Source organism: Chinchilla lanigera, unplaced genomic scaffold (assembly GCF_000276665.1).
Source record: "Chinchilla lanigera isolate Chin_1 unplaced genomic scaffold, ChiLan1.0 scaffold00026, whole genome shotgun sequence".
In the NCBI taxonomy this organism is placed as follows: Eukaryota; Metazoa; Chordata; class Mammalia; order Rodentia; family Chinchillidae; genus Chinchilla; species Chinchilla lanigera.
In genome coordinates, this window is record NW_004955427.1 from 22,464,234 (window position 1) to 22,480,556 (window position 16,323).

The 16,323-nt window shown below is 54.4% G+C and overlaps 1 protein-coding gene across 1 annotated transcript in view; it reads right to left on the reverse strand.

Moving 5' to 3' along the window:
• Positions 1 to 16,323, reverse strand: part of LOC102014808 (adenylate cyclase type 5) — a gene marked incomplete at its 5' end in the record, with an annotated part of 135,402 nt that overhangs the window by 3,468 nt on the left and 115,611 nt on the right. The window contains 7 exon segments of the mRNA XM_005386527.2: positions 953 to 1,157; positions 1,868 to 2,131; positions 5,535 to 5,667; positions 6,335 to 6,364; positions 8,779 to 8,954; positions 11,398 to 11,562; positions 11,948 to 12,064. Coding sequence (XP_005386584.1) covers positions 953 to 1,157; positions 1,868 to 2,131; positions 5,535 to 5,667; positions 6,335 to 6,364; positions 8,779 to 8,954; positions 11,398 to 11,562; positions 11,948 to 12,064 — 1,090 coding nt within the window.

Sequence of the window (16,323 nt, forward strand, 5' to 3'; positions counted from 1 at the left end):
TGCAGAGCGTCCTGTGTCCTGAGCTTTGCAGAACAACACAGGCAGAGGTGCAATTCTGAAATCACTTTGTTGCAGGAGCAGGGGGAGGCTGCTGAGTGTGTAAATGCACGTGGGTGTTTACTGTACAGTTCTTTTACCCTTCTTCAGAGGTGAAAGTGACCCAAATAAAAGGTTGGGGTACTAACGATTAAATGTGAAAAAAGAAAAATGTGCTTCTGATTCAAAGATTCTTCTGAACAAGTAGACGAGGGCCCTATTTTGAAGCCAATCCAGGGCCTCTGCTCAGAACCTCTCCATCTTCAGCAGCAACAGCACACATGCACACACACGCGCACACACACACACACACGTGCACACACACACACACGTGTCCATGAAGCGCAAGCTTCCAGGGAGTGCACTGCTGAAGACGGATTGTGGGGATGTTGATGGGCACAGCTTATCACACACCTCTGCCCCTTCCCTCCCAAGTTCAGGAAGAGCAGGAAAGTTTTTACAGCGGCTGGATTTTGTCATCAAAATCAGCAATAACCTACGACTCATTTTGGTTTATAGCACTGCTCTTTTTAAAAAGCTAAAAAAAAAATTGAACTATAATCTTGGTGTGGTGGTGCAAGCCTGTAATCCCAGTACTTTGGGACGCTGAAGCAGAAGGATTGCAGGTTTGAGCCCATCTTGGGCCAACTTAGTGAGACCGTGCCTCAAAATTTAAAAAATAGAAAAAGGGCTGGAACTGCAGTTTAGTACAAAGGCTCTGGGTTTAATCCATGATACTGCCAGAAAATTAAAATAGGTGTCCCCTACCAACACACAGCAGGGACGCTGCTGCCCAGGTGGCTTCCGCTATGAGTGATTGGATGCCCCGTGCCCTGGCGAGGGACATGCACTATTAGGCCATCCTTTCCTGCTGTCAGACTCTGTGACAGGGATGTGGGGAATGCCCTGCACTCACCAATCTTCATCTGGAAGTTATTGAAGGAGTGCTCGTTGATGTACTTCATCTGGTCCATCAGCTTCATGGCGAAGTCAGCCAGGGCTTTGATGTGGGTCTTGCCCACCTTGTCATAGGTGGAGTCGTTGAGGCCCGAGGCAGCCATGTAGGTGCTGCCAATGGTTTTGATCTTCTCCAGCTGCCTGAACCGATCCTCGCTGATGATCTGCACAGGAGGCCAAACCTGGTCACCCTCAAGTCTGGGGCACAGGCAGGGACAGACAGGTCCAGGGAAGCGCAGCAGCATGGCCCCTCAGGGTCCCCCTCCGCATGTGGTGGAGGCACTGACTTGGTGGGACACTGCACAGTGACTGTGGCTGACCTGCCCACCCCCGACCAGGAGCCCAAAAGACAAGTCACTTGTCGCGCCGTCTCCCCTCCAGCACTCACAGCCTCCACCAGCCCAGGGAAACCTCATGTTTGCCAGTGAGACACCTGCCCGTCTGCCCGCCCTGCCAGGAGCCTTCCTAGAGCCTGCCGTCTGTGTCCAGCCCCCACCCCAGGCTGACGAGCCTGTGCCTCTCACCCTCCCCGTCCCAGCGTTCCCGCCTACTGGTCACACGCGCCAGGGATGCACGGTGGGAACTGTGTTTCTGTCTCCGCGTCCAGGGTCCCCGGGACACTTCCTTCCCCTAATCCTCCTAAAGCCCTGGCCACAGACGCTAAGCTGTCCTGGGTGCTGAGGTCCTGAAGGTTAAATTTGAACAGCCTGGACTGAAATCCAGTGACCTTCCAAGAGACACTCAAGGTTGCAGGCCTCAATTTCCTCATCTGTCATGTGTACAAGATGCCTGGGACATGGCCAGCCTCTGTCACTGATGCTCACACCCAGCTGGAGGGACAGGGACCTGGGACCCAGAGGACCCTTAGGAGCACCTCGTCAAAGTCGGCGATGATCTCATTGAGCAGCCGCAGGCACTCAACGCCCTCGTTGTTGGCCTCCAGTTCCACGTAGAACTCCGAGAAGTTGGCAATGGAGGCGAACATGACGGCCACGCACTCGCACGACTGGTAGTAGAGCTCATCATTGCGCCGTTCACGGGCCAAGAAGTGGGCCGCCACATCCTTGGGCAGGATGTTGTGCAGCAGCCGCCGGTTGTAGGCCTGCAGCTCCTCCATCTCCTCCTTCTCCTCCGTGGCCTAGGGACAGAGGACGTGGTCAGAGCAGGGCCGAGTGATGGCCTACTTGGAAAGGCAATGAGAGTCACACCAGTGCGAGCATGTGCCCAGCCAGTGCCCAGCTGTCTCTGCCCCTCTCTCTGCCATCCCTGCTTCCAAGCGTTACTTCCACCGTGGGAAAGAAGACATTGAAGACCTTGCTAAGGTCTAACTCTCCCTGCTGCCTCCTGGAAAGCGACACGCTTGAGCTGACCCCAGAGGAGGGAAGCAGAGTGGACTCCGGTCTGGAGGGGAGCCTGGAGGAACTGTGTCTGCCCCGGACTGGAACTGCAGGGGAAGGGCATGACCCAAACCCACACCCACACAACCCTTGGGCTCTCCAAGGGAGCCCCCCGTCCTCACCTTTTGTTTCCCTCTTAATACCAGAAAAAAGTCTGACCAGGGTTGCTTTAACCCACTGACCCCACAGGGGAAAATGGCCCAGAGCCTTCCCATCTCTGGTTCTCGTGAAGCAGACTCACTCCAGAGCCAGTGTGGCCAGGAGGTGCAGAAGCCACGAGATGCCAGCTAGCCCTCTCTAGCTGGGAGTGAAGGAGGCAGGGCAGGGGTGTGGAGGACCGCCTGGATAGCTCCCCTTGAAAGAGGAGCATTTGGCCCTACTTCCGTGTATTGATATAGATTGTATATATACAATCTTCTGTGTATTGTATTCCGTGATTGATATCTATTGGAGAGCTGGCTAGGATATTTCTTTACCCCCTCAGTTGGCTTTAAGCAATGCAAATGGGTGTAGCTGAGGTGCTGATGTGTAGTCTTTCACTGACGCCCCGCCTATAGCTCCCAAGTAGTATGTATGAGCTACACCGAGTGACGCCACGCTGAGACTGAGCTTTGACGGAGAGGCTAGGACATCTCAGGGCATGATGATTACACATCAGAACTGAAACACCGACCCCAAAACACTAGATACTGCCCCAATCTATGATATTCAGTTACTTTTCCTGCATATCTCTCTCTCTCTCTGCGTACTGCAGAGGTGATTTCAGGCTTCTAGCCCAGCTCACAGCACCACAAGCACAGTCCCTCATCCCTAAGCCACTCCCCTCTTCACAAATTAATAAAACCTGGGTTTGGTCCTGGGTGAAGGCCTTTGTTCCAGTTAGCCATTGTTCTAACTGGATTTAGGAACTCCTTGGCTCCCCACAACTACAAATAAGCCTTAGTGTCTTTCTTCTTACCATGGGTTGCCCTAGAAGCAATCAGTTTACTGAAATTCCAGTAACTTTCCCCTGGGATTACAAGTATAAACTTCCTCAGACCACGATGAGGTCCAAGAAGGGCTATTTATACGGGGTCATTAGCATCTCGCCTGCCTGCTCAGCCTTTCCTACTGTTCAGCTGCAACCAGAGCCTCCAGCAGGGCTGGACAGCGTCTCACACCCTGGTCCCCCTGTGGGGAGCGGCTGTCCATGGGGAAGCAGGTGGCACAGGGTCCCAAGACTACGGAACCTGGGCCCAGCCAGGAGGGGGAGCCCCAGGGCAGAAGCTCATGCTCTGAAGAAATCCCTGGTTCCTGGGCTGGAGCCGGAAAGCATCAGACATCTTGTACTAGAAAAACATGAGCTCAAAGAATGATGGAGCCATGTCCAACGACACAGAAGCTGCCTCGAAGAAAGGCACAGGAGCCGAACCTAAGGCAATCTGAGCCTTCCGATGAATGGTGAAAGTGGCAGATTATAACCCTAAACCCTGGGTTTAGGCTGAGCAGATACCGATGGATAAGTGAATGAACAAGCAGATCAGTGGGGTCTTGAGAGAGCTCACCCTTATGGAAGGCTGGCACCTGACAAGCACAGAAGGAGGCCGCCCAGAGTGCCACGAGCTGGCATCGCCCCAGGGGGCTGTGTTCTGAATGCGGAGCTTAAGGACATGGGAATAACAAGCTGTTAAGATGCTTAAAACCTTTGGAACAAGGAAAGACTGAGGAGACAAGACAACTAAACACACAGCACTCCTGGAGAGCCCGTGTGACACTGCAGCCCCAGCATGTGCATGCATCCCGCTGCAGAGGACGCAGGGGAGGGGGCGTGCCTGTTCTCGGAAGGACACCAGAGGGCCCGGGGGATGTCATCACAGAATTAGACAGCAGGGGAGCCACAGCTGCGAAGTGAGGAAGGGGCTGCTGGATTTCTTCCTGCTGTTCTTCTAACTTTTCTGTAGGTTTAAAATTAATTTCCAGAACTTACCAAAAATAAAAAGATGACAGTTGGGAAGGTTAGCTAGAGACCTGGAGAGGGAGGTCAGGGAGGAAAGAGCAGCAACATCAGGGGTGCCTGGGGCCAGGCTGAGAACACAGGCGCCCTCGGTGAAGCCGGGGAGGAGAGCGAGGCCGCTGCGGGACTGAGTGACCTCAGGTTTGGCATGGGGTCCAGACTGGTTTGGACCTAGGGTGGGGCCTCAGACCCCGGGGACAAAGGAAGTCTTCTTCCTGTCACCAACATGGCCCTTCTTGATTCAGAGACTCCCAAAGCCATGGCTGTCTGAGTCTGGAAGGGTCAGTGCCAGGGGGAAGCTGGGAGACTTCTGCTCTCCAAGAAGATGGACAGGTGCCACCACCCTCTCAGGGTCCCTGGCTAGGGAGGACCAGCCCTGGTTGCAGCCTGTCTGACCCCACTCAACAGTTCCCAGAGAAGGGCCCAGGCAGCCATCTTCTCGTGCTCAGCCCCCGCTCACAGTTTATGAGTTGGGGGTGCAGAAAGTCTAAGCAAGCTGCTCTTCAGCCAGGGGCCAGGCCAAGAGAGGTGAGAAGGCCAGGTGATGCCCAAGCCTGGCAAGGGGCCAGAGTCCAAGGTCTGAGGCAACCCACATGGAAGACAGCACCCTCCTGACAAGAGGCCTCAGGTCACCACTATCTGCCTCACCTGCAGACGACCTTCCTCCAGGTAGACACAATCCGATAGGACAGGGCGTAGCCTGGAGAGCTTCCTGTGTACCGAGCAGGAGCCCTACACTTGCCACAGCCAGGCTCCCTGCTGAGGACTAGATGTGCCTTTGGTCCTTCTGGAAGGCATCGTCACACCCAGCCCACACAGCAGCCCCTGGCGGCAGCTGCCATACTGGGCCCTCTCCTCCCTCGCCTCCCATCACCCTCCACCCAGGACACCCTGCTGCCTCCACACAAAGTGGCCTCCGGCTCTCCCAGGCCTGTGACACACACGGGAAGAGCTCAGGCAGCATTTGCTGAGGCCAAAGCACACCTCCCAGGCACTGGCAGGACATTCTGTAAGCCCTGGGGTCTTGCCTCTTGGCCCCAGAAAGCAGAGAGCGGCAGCTGACCGGGACTCAGGGCAGCTAGGGTGCAACTTGTGCAAGACATCCTGAGGTGCAGGGCTGAGGCCCAGGCCAGCTCCACCCAGACACCCACCTGCAGTTTCCAGAGGAAGTCAAGGCGGGCCGTGGACTCCACCTGCTGGGCGTGCAGGTATAGGGCCAGCACGAAGACTGAGATGATGATGGGCGTCACCACCTTCAGCGCCACCTTGGTCGCATGCTCAGGGCTGCAAGTGTGAGGCAGACAGGCCTGAGGCCACTGGTTTGCACAGCACTCTCAGGACTCTGTCTTTTGCTTCCTCCCATCAGCCACCCATCCCCCTGAATGTCGGCTGAGTTCTGCCTCTTCCTGGGAGCCTTTCTGCAGCCCTTCACAGTGAGCAACATCTCCAGCCTTTTTATTTTGGGACAGCATCTCACTAAGTTGCCCAGGCAAGGCTTGAACTTTTGATCCTCCTGCTTCAGCCTTCCAGGTGCTAGGATTACAGGCAAGCACCACAATGCCTGGCTCCTCTCTGTTCTTAAGTTTCCTCATCTGTGACTGGAATAAGGTCAGGACACCCACAGTCAAGGCTGAGGGATAGCAGGCACACACTCCTCTGTCAGGGGCCGCCTGTGGGCTCCTGGAGAAGCTGAAGGTGAGGCTTTAGGAGGAGGCCTGGGGAATGATCTTAGCCCTGCGGAGCTGGCCACAGAGCCTACGGCTCACCTTGAGATGATGAGAGGAAAACACTGCAGAAGGGTGTCCACCCCTGCGGGCCCTGCTCCCTTGACAAGATCACTCCACCCCCCTCCTGCGCACCCCAACACAGGCCTTGCCCATGGGACAACGGCTTCCTCCACCCGCTGTGCCAAGGGCAGGGAGGGGCGCTACAGAGCAGGAGCGGCACTTACCACTGGGAGGTCCCATTGTTGCTGAAGTCTCTGTGGACGGAAGTCGGGGGACACTGCTCAGGAGGCTCTCCCATGGACAACAGCCTCCTGGCCGGCCCCCATTCCAGACCACCCCAACACCCACCCTGTCATCCTCCCTCCTTCTGCTCCTCTCCCCCAGCACCCCTCGGAACCCCAGGGCATTCAGCAGAGAGGCTGTGGAAAACCCAGCCCAACCTGCATCTGGCCTCCGTAGCTACAAAGCATCCAAAGCTTGCCCGGGACCCTGCCTGCATCCACCCCACCTGGACAGACACCTGTGCCTGCCCACCCAGGTCAGCCCGGTGCTGGAGGCCAGAGGCAGCAGCGGGGAGCCCTACACCTGCACTGTCCCAAGGGGCAGCTGCTGTCCACCTGGCTACTGAGCCTTGGATGTGGCCAGCGGGCTGGGTGTGCAGCTCTGTGGCAAAGCACTTGCTCAGCACGCTTGAGACCATGGGTTCCATCGCCAGCGCCCCCTAAAGAACACTGAGAGAAGCTGTGAGTGTAAACATATACCAGATTATGAGTCGTGTGGAAAAAGGTAAAAATATTTTGTTAATAATTTTAAATTATTGTTTTAAATAATGTAATTTAAAATAATTGTTCACATGTTTAAATATTGGAGATAGACTGGCTAAATAATAGCGCTATTAAAGTTAATTGCACTTTTGCCTTTTTAATACAGCTACCTGAAAATGTGAAATCTGCTATGTGGCTTGCACTACTTATCTACGGGAGAGCACTGCTCTCGAGCCGCCGCAGGCTCCAACACAGAAGGACCTGCATTCCCGGAAGAGGAGAGGAGAGGCTGAGAGAGGAGCAGGGAAGAGAAAGAGGCCCAGATCCTAGATCCATGGGAACCAGAGGCCCAGGCCTCCCATCCTCTTCTTCCTCTTCCTCTTTCTCCTTCTCCTCCTCCTCCTCCTCCCAGGCCTGCAGCTCCCACTGTTCTCAGCAGCACAGGGATCCTTCTAGGTGTCAGAGTCTTCCTGTCATCTGCCCACAGCTGCGCATGCCTGCTGGAAGTTCCCACTTGAATCTGACTTGGATCCTTCGTTGCAGCTCCACTCCTTTCACCAGAAAGGCATGGTCTGGCTGGGTCATCAGTTGTGCCCCAGTGTCCCATCACAGCCCAGCTCAGGGCCGGCACTGCAGGCCTGGAAAAGTGGCCCTGACCACGTGCGTGATGAGCAAACAAGCAGAGGTGCAAGGGGCTCTTCCTCCTGGAGAAGGTGCAGCTAGGTGCATTTTTCTCAGGGGACCTCTGCGTGTGTTCAGGTTTTGCACTTCGGGCACGTGTGTGTATAGGGGCAGTGAAAAGCTCTCCAGGCTATACCACAGAGAAGGCATCTGATATCCATTTGGCTACTCTGGGTATTATTCCCATTTTAGGAAAAACTATTTTGGTTCGCGAGAATAACCAAATGCCTGAAGCTGAGACTCAAACTGACAACTGAAATCTGACATCTGTCACCCAATAGGACTGACTGGGGCCAGACAGCCAGGGGCACAACCCTCACACGCAGCACGCCAGGTAGCTGGATCTGACCCCTGCCCTCACAGCCAAGAGCCCTGAGGAGTGCACAAATGCCCAACTGGATATGGTGGGCCTGCTGGTTGCTCTGAAGAGGACGGGATAATGCCTGGGTCCAGATAGGACACAGCCCCTAAGCCACAAAGGTGCCCTGCTCCCAAGCCCTTGCTACCCACTCTGGTGAAATGCGACCTCTCTGGGCTTCAGCACACAGGCAGCTGGAATTAGAGGAAAACAGCCCAGCACAGGCTGCCCCAAGAAGTGAGGAAAAACTCACTGAGGCTTGAGGGCAGCAGCGGGTGGGGAGTGAACCAGAGACAGAGAGGCCACCCGGGCAACAGGGAGAGCGGAGCCAAGCAGCAAGATCCTGCGGCGCTCTGCCCGGTAGCCAGGGCTGGGTCAGATCTTGACATTTCCAAGATCCAGACTCTCCTGTCTCCTGTCTCCTGCCACGCACTCGACCAGGTGAAGAGGCCACTGTTATGGCTTGTGTCTAGATGTCCCCCCAAAGCCCCACTGATCATAGGGTTTTTTCAGAGGTGGCTGAATCTAGGTGTGACTGACTGCTGGTACCATGCTGGGATTAAGGGTGCCAGGATTAAGGGTGGGTGATTACTGGATCAGTCCACTGATGGGATCGGCACCGCCCTAATCCCAGTAGACTGGATACAATAAAAGAGGTGGAAAGGGGCTTGTCTTCTTCTCTTGTTGTTTTGCTGTGCTCCACCACCACAAACTGTTCTCTGCCATGCCACCCTGCCTTGGAACCAGCCAATTATGCACTGAAACCTCTACACATTGTGAGCTAAATAAATCTTTCCTCTTTAACTCTGGGTGTCGTGTATTTTGTCTCAGGAATGAGAGAAAAGTAACTAAGACAGCCACCTACATGGCGTTGGCGGTGACCAGCAGGTCGGCGTTGTCAAAGAGCGTGACTCCAGGCACCTCAATGACCAGCACGTAGATGAGCTCGATGGCAAGCATGAGCACCAGCTTCCCGATGCAGCTGATCTGCAGGAACACGGAGCAGGCCAGCAGGCTGAGCAGCACGCTGTAGGTGAAGTACTGTGGGGAGAGGGCAGCTGTCAGCCCCGCCCTGCCCTTCCAGCTGCCCCGCCCAGCCTCTCCTCCGCCTGTGCCCACCTCAGGTGCAGGGGTCCAGGAATGTGAATTCTGTAAAGAGCCTGGTTAGGAACCGGGGATGGGGCTTGTTTGAAGTGGGCCTAAGGCTCAGGCCAAAGGGGCCTATCACTGCTTGCAACAGGCTGCGTGCCTTGGACCATTTCCTCAGCCCCGCTGGCCCTGACCCTCCGGCTCATGGACCCATCTCATAAGACGGCGCCTCTCATGACCCCGATTTACAATTCTGAAACCCACAGCTCTAAGAACTGAGAGTGTGCTCGCAATCCACGTGGTGGTAACACCGGAGCTGACCTGCTTTGGTGACAAACCTGTCCTAACTGATGTGCCACGAACAACCGTCCTTATCTGGCTTCCCATGACGATCTATCCCCGACTACTGCAATGTTATTGTTTCGCTATGAGCTTCCACCCAGCCTCTTCTCGGGGGTGGAAGGCAACCTTTGAAAATCTGAACATCCTGCAGCTTAAACTACACTGGCAAACGAGAACGGAAAAACTGGGAAAGAATGGAAGGAAAAAAATGGAAACAAAACTTTTATAAATGGGGAGGGGAAGAAGGGCTGAAGGGAGGGGAGGGGAACAGGGAAAATGTACTAAGATATATACAGATACAAATTCCCTATGATGAATGGGATCGTTATGTATGGCAAACATACTAATAAAAAATAAATAATTTTAAAGAATTACGTTGGCCCTCAAAGGCTTCGGATGAGACTGAAGCCTTGTGCCGTCTACCCTGGGGAGCTTCGAGTGTACTTCTTAGGTAAGTGAGGGCTGGACCAGCCGAGTCCCTCTCAAGGTGGCCCCTGATGTTGCTTCTAGATGCGTCCCCACCTCTGACTCTGTTCTTTCTTCTAAATTTAGCGCCATGATTTCTGAGCTGGCTCCAGCCTACTTCCGCACAGCCTCTGCCTTGAGCTAGCAAGTGGGAAGGCCCCAGGCTGGACCTCCCCAGCCCTCAGCAGTCAAGTGAGGGACTGTGGAGGGCTGACCTGGGGCAGTGGAAGGCAAGGAGGGTACACCCTGAAGATTCAGCCCCAGAGGTCCGGCCTGTGGGCAGGGAGAGTGCCTTGCTTTAGACCCCAGGCCCAGGCAGAGGGGAGGCCAAGGTTCATGCTGGGGTCTCCCAAGGACCTAGGTCTGAGAGGCTGGCTGAGCCCCAGGGACAGCACGCAGGGCGCAGGGCAGCGGGCTGAAACTGAGCAGGTGGGGCGGGCCACAGGCTGGGCCCAACCACCTCCCCCAAGCAGAGCAGGAACATCCCCACTGGCCTCTTCTCCCAGGCCCCAGCTTCTGCCATGGGAATCCACTCCCGCAACCCCAGGGCCCAGGATGAGACCAAGCAGGCTCTGCTCCACAGCAAACAGCCCTCAGGAAGCATGGGACGGACATGAGAGGGGCAGAGGCTGGAAATGGAGGCTGCTCCCCAAGCTGCCAGAGGCCAGTCCGGGCCCAGGCACAGGACAGCACCTGTCTGGGGGACGCGGCACCAGCCTGCTCCCCACAGGGCTTCCTTCCCCTCGCCCCAGGTGTACCAGGGGAGATGGTCGCTCCTTCCAGAGCAGAAGGAGGTGGTGTGTGTTCTGAGACTGCACTGGGGGACCCGGAAGAAGGCAGACACTTTCTTCCCAGAACAGGGCGGACACAGCCTTCACCTCACAGGGTTCACATGAGCTCCCAGGGAGCTCGGGCGAGGGAACCGCCCCATCGGAGCAGGTGCTGGCGGGAAGCCCTGCCCTGCTGTGCGCTCCCAGCCACTGAGGCCCACCACCCACCCAGCGAGGGTTCTCCTCAGATGCCTGCCGGGTCAGGATCTCTCTTTTGAGGTGGTGAAAGTGCTCTAAAGGGGATGTCTGTGCAGCGCTGTGAACACACTGAAAGCGACTGCGCTATACACTTGGAACAAGTTCGTAGTAGTACTGGCCTGGGTCGGGGTTCCCTTTGCTCCCCTTTCTGCCTGCAGACCTTAATAGCTGGGGTTTGGGCAGGCTCTCCTGAGGCAGGTGAAGAGACAGATGGCCCTAAACATTTTGCGCTCGGGGGAGAAGCGTGAACTCTGGAGCCAGGCCCCTTGCATGAGAGCTCTGGCTCTGCAACTCACTAGCTGTGTGACCTTAAGCAAGCTACTTAATCTGTCTCTCTATCCATCAGGCTCTTGCTCTCTGCATGGATAAAGCAGTACCGTCACAGGGCTGTGATGAGGATCTGCCAAGTAACAGCGCCGGGCACCCAGCGAGCACGAGCTATCTGAGTAAGAGCCTTGTTAGCACCAGGGGTGCTTGGCACAAGGATCCTGCAAGTGGGTGCTGAGACTGAGAAGGGCGCCTGGGAAGAGGGGAAGGGTAGGGGCCGCTCCAGTCCGTACCTCGGGGAAATGGCAGTTGGGCCACAGGCTGCCGCAGAAGCCCTGCTCGTCGCCCAGGCTGTAGTTGAAGGCCGACTCTGCCACGTGGCACGCGTTGACCTGGCTTGCGCTGATGTTGTGCTCCTCCGCCAGGCAGCCCACCAGGTCCTTGGCGTTGCAGGTGAACTGGGGCGGGCAAGAGGGCAGTGGGACCAGATCAGCCCAGGGGCTTGGCTGGGCAGCGGGAGCCTGGCTGTCCCCATTTCAGGGACAGCCACACTCAGAATGGGACGAAGCCAGAGACTGGCAGAGGCTGCACACCCAGCACAGTTTGCCCAGCGCCCTGGCAGGAGGGGCTGTGTCCAGCATGCCCTCCTGGGGCAGGACCCTGTAAGCCTGCCTTGGGGACACCCCTGTCCTCTTCCAAGCTCTTCTGTGTCAGATCAGATACACTGAGGTGAGACAAGGAGTTTCCAGGGACCCTCCCCTCGCCCACACCGTGGGGCACAGGGCTCCCTGCTTTCGATCCCATGGGACTGGGGAGGTGCCAGGAGCACACAGAGTCACCCACCATGTTGACAAAAGACGACAAGAACACCAGGGTGATGGTGAACACCCCGACCAGTGTGCTGTTCATCTTGGACCGCACGATCTTCTTGGAGAGGGTCTGCAGTGGGCTGGGGAAGAGCTGGGGGAGAGGCGATAGCATTTAGTGAGGACCCACAGTGTCCCCAGGGTCGTACCCGGGGCCTGCCCAAACCCCTCCCAGCCTGCAAGGCTCCCGCCTCACAGCAGCCGGCCATGAGAGGGAGCCCTGGGCAAGGGGCAGGGAAGGGGCTGGACAAGCCCATGCACCCACTGTATGAGCCCTGGGCCTGGGGTTCCATCAAGGAGGGCAGCCGGGCAGCTGAGGAGCCACGAGGGGCCCTGGCTTTCTGGGGAGGCTGGGAGGTTTCCTGGAAGGAAGGGACACAGAGAGGACCGGGTGTTTAGAAGTAGAGACTGGGTTTGTAAAGGAGCAGGGCAGCAGCATCAGGAGGGTGGGGGCCTGGACAATGGGCACTGAGCACAGCTCCAGCCGTTACCATTTCCCTTGCCAGGCCCTTCTCTGTGCTCTCTGCCAGACACACCACGTGTCCCCTCCAAGACCCAAGCGGCTTTAATTCAACATCCACCTCCTACGCCCCACTGCTGCCACCCGATCTGACACAGCTGGCCTTGTACCCGAGGTCCTTCTCATCTCCCATGCAATGTGGGCTAACAAAGAGGAGGGACACAGAAGCAAGTAAGGGACGTGGGCCTCTCCGCCCCTGCTCCTTTACACTAAGTCCTGTCTGCTGCAGGCTTCCCAGTGTCCCTGAGGATGGAGAAGGCACAGGAGCAGGAGGCAGGGAGCCTGTGCTCCGGGAGGAGGCCACACCCCAATCTGAAAGCTCCCCATCTGCAGGAGCACCTGTCACTTTTATGGTCGATGAAATAGACAAAGCTTCTTCTTGCCACAGGCCAATGCCAACTGTGCCAGACCACAAGGCCTACCCTCCCGATGCTGAGCCTCTGCAGTTGGTCACATAGACGACAAAGTAGGTCAAGGGACCATTGCATGATCACAGCTGCTCACTCCTGTGGGAAGGGGTCTAGCTGTGCACTGCCATGTTTGCTCCCAGCTCAAGAAGTTCCTGGATTGCAAGGCAACACCACTACCCGACAGCATCCAGCAGGACCATCATGCTGTCCCCAAGGGACTGCAGTGGGTGTCGTAGCTTAGACCTAACAGGCCTCCCTCAAGTCTTCAGCAGAAATGGGTTGTGGGGGATATGACCTGGAGGAGTGTATGATCACTTGATTTGACAAGGCTGCCAAGACAATCAACAGAGAAGAAGAGTCTTTTTAACAAATGGTAATAGGACAATGGATATCTACTTGCAAAAAATGGAGTTGGGACCCTACCTCACACCATATACCAAAATTAACTCACAGAACTAGATGCAAGTTTTAGAACTATAAGACCTTACAAGAAGATGGTTTTTTAAAGATGTCATCAGAAACACTGGCAAAAATGAAAAAAAATGAATTGGACTTCCTCAAAATTTTAAAAATTTTGTGCAATAAATAGGAACATCAAGAACATGAAAAAGTAATGAAGAGATGAAGAAATTGAAACCCTTGTGTATTGCTGTTGGGAATGTAAAATAGTGTGGCTTCTGTGGAAGAGTATGATGGCTTCTCAAAATATAAAACAGGATTTTTGTATAAAACAGACTTTTATATGATCCTGCAACTCCACTTCTGGGAATATATCCAAAATAACTGAAAACAGGGCTTTGTACAGAAACCTGTGTACCCATGTCCACAGCAGCATTATCCATAATAACCTGAACATTCGACTACTCAAAAAACCATCAGCTGAGAAAGGGATAAACAAAATGTGACTCAGTCACACAATGGGGTACCACTGAATCACAAAAAGGAACAAAGTGCTGCTACATGTCACAGCGTGGACAAACCTTGAATCTAGTAGGCAAAGTAAAAGCAGCCAGCCTCAAATGGCCACACATTGTGTGCTTCCACTTAGATGGGACATCCAGAACATGCGGTTCATAGAGAGAAAGCAGATTAGTGGTTGTCAGTGACTACTAGTGAACACAAGGTTTCTTTTTGGGGACAAGGCTCTGGAATGAGACAGTGGCAATAGTTATACAACTCTGTGAATGTGCTAAAAACTAGTGAATTAAAAGTTCATCCACCTTTCTAAAGATGAGTTTTATAGTGTGTGAATTACATCTCAATGTAGTTTTTAATTTTTAAAAAACCCTGCTCAGCCTCTTACTTGCTGTGTGACCTTGGGGACATGGTTAACTTCTTAGTTTCAGCTCCCTTGTCAGTAAATAGGGAATCCCTGTCTCCTTGAGTGGCTATGGAAGACCCAATGAAATGGGTGCTTCATAAACTGCTAAATGCAATAGAAAAGTCCGTTAATATTTGTTTATTTTTCCCATGGTGCTGGTGACTAAACTCAGGGCCCCCCATGCGCCTGGTCCTAATATTTTATTTTAAAAAGCTATGCTGCCAATAAAAATGAAAGTCCTGTTTCTCATTCAGGGAATCTTGTGTTCCCCTGATGGAGAAAGTCCTTGGGCATGAGTTAAGGATCTCACTGTGAAATAAGGTGGCATAGCAGAGGGTTTCCAAACTTTGGTGTTTGATTCCATTCCCCCAGCACCCGTCCACCTTTGCTCTAGCCTAGGGAGGGAAAGAGACTTGTCCTCTCCTCTCCCTTTTGGTGCTTATTGCTTTTGCTGTCTTCCATTGCCCTAAATAGCTGCCCTTCAGCCACGCCACCCTGCCTTGGAGCCAGCTGATTATGGACTGAAACCTCCACAAACTGTGAGGTAAGTAAACCTTTCCTTCCTTAATTCTTGGCATCATGTACTTTGTCTCAGCAACAAGAGAAAGGTAAGTAAGACAGAGCCCAAGAACCGAAGCCCAGAGGAGATTGGAAATCCTACCCTGGAGCTGGTGTACAGGGTTCTCATCTCCTGTAATCACAAAGTGCAGCTGTGTGCCCAGATCCCAACCCTGCTAATCCCCGTCTGGATTTGAAAACTCGTTACTGGGGCAGTCTCTTTACAGGGCTCCCCACAGCTGCGGGCAGATCCTAGACTGCACTGTTTCCGCAGCCTCATGGTGTCTGCAAAGTAGTCACTTAATGTCTGCTCACAGTCAGAGCTTGGAAAAAGAACCAATTTTTTTTTAAAGTTCAGAAGCAGTATATTCCTGATCTGATTAGTTCAAATCCATCTACCTTCATACGTGGGAGTGAGGACATAATTAATGACCGTGATGGGATCCTGGCTCCTCTGTGTGTCTCCAGGCAACAAGGTGGTCTCTCTGGGCTGGCTGTGAGGCAGGGCCAGGGGACTGCTGGGATGAAAGAAGGTGATGAAATCAGACGGCAAAAAATTTAAGAAAACAGCTTCTTTGACAAGAAGTTAACAAATGCAGAAGATCTTACTTCAGGGGAAAAAAAGAGAAAGACAGGAAAACCTCAGAAGCCAAATGAGGCAGGCAGAAGGGCTGTGGAGCACTGTTCTTACCTAGCCTTTGAGAAGTCAACGGACATATTAAGGAAAGGAAGCAAAGGGTCAGCAAAGTGGACCTGGCTACATTCAGACGCGGGGAGAAAGTAAGAGGCATGTCTGGTGATTACACAGAGCAGACAAGGCCTAGAGGAGGCTCTGGTCACAGGTCCCAGCCGCACAGTCAGGTCCAAGAAGTCAGTGGGACAGACAAGAGGGACCAGAAGGGAGCCCGGCAGACAAGGGGTTTAAACACACAGGCTGCTGTCCCAGTGCTCACAGGAGCCTCCATTGCTGCTGAGGAGGCTGCGCTGTGTAACAGGCACCGAGGAGCCACAGGGAGACCCGGAGGCCCGGGTCAGTGAGGGGAAGAAGGCCGCTCTCTTCTGCCCATGGGCCAGGATGGGCTGGTCACTCCCCAGGGTGATGGGCAGGGAGGGAGGCTGAGGGAGCAGCTGGAGCTGGCCAAGAAGGGAAGGGGCTGCACTCCAGAGATGTGGGCATGGTTGCCAAGCACAGGCAGGCTCACCCTCTGGAGGGTTAAAATAAGGGATTCAGCTCGGGAGGCTGAGGCAGGAGGATCACTGGGAGTTCGAGGCCACCTCAGCTACAAAGTGAGTTCAAGGCCAGCGGGCACTGCATAGTGAAACCCTGTCCCAAAAAAGACAAAAAATAAATTAATTAATTAAATAAGGGATTCAGGTGGGTGGTTGAGCTCCTTCCATTCTGAGAGTCCCTGAATCTGCAGACCACATGTGATGGTGAGGAGGATTTAACACGGTTTTCTCCAAGAAAAGTGGCTGTGGGGCCCGGGCAGCGCAGGCACCAAGCATGGGCAGGAGCTGGTGCAGATCGCCCTCGCCTCTAAGAC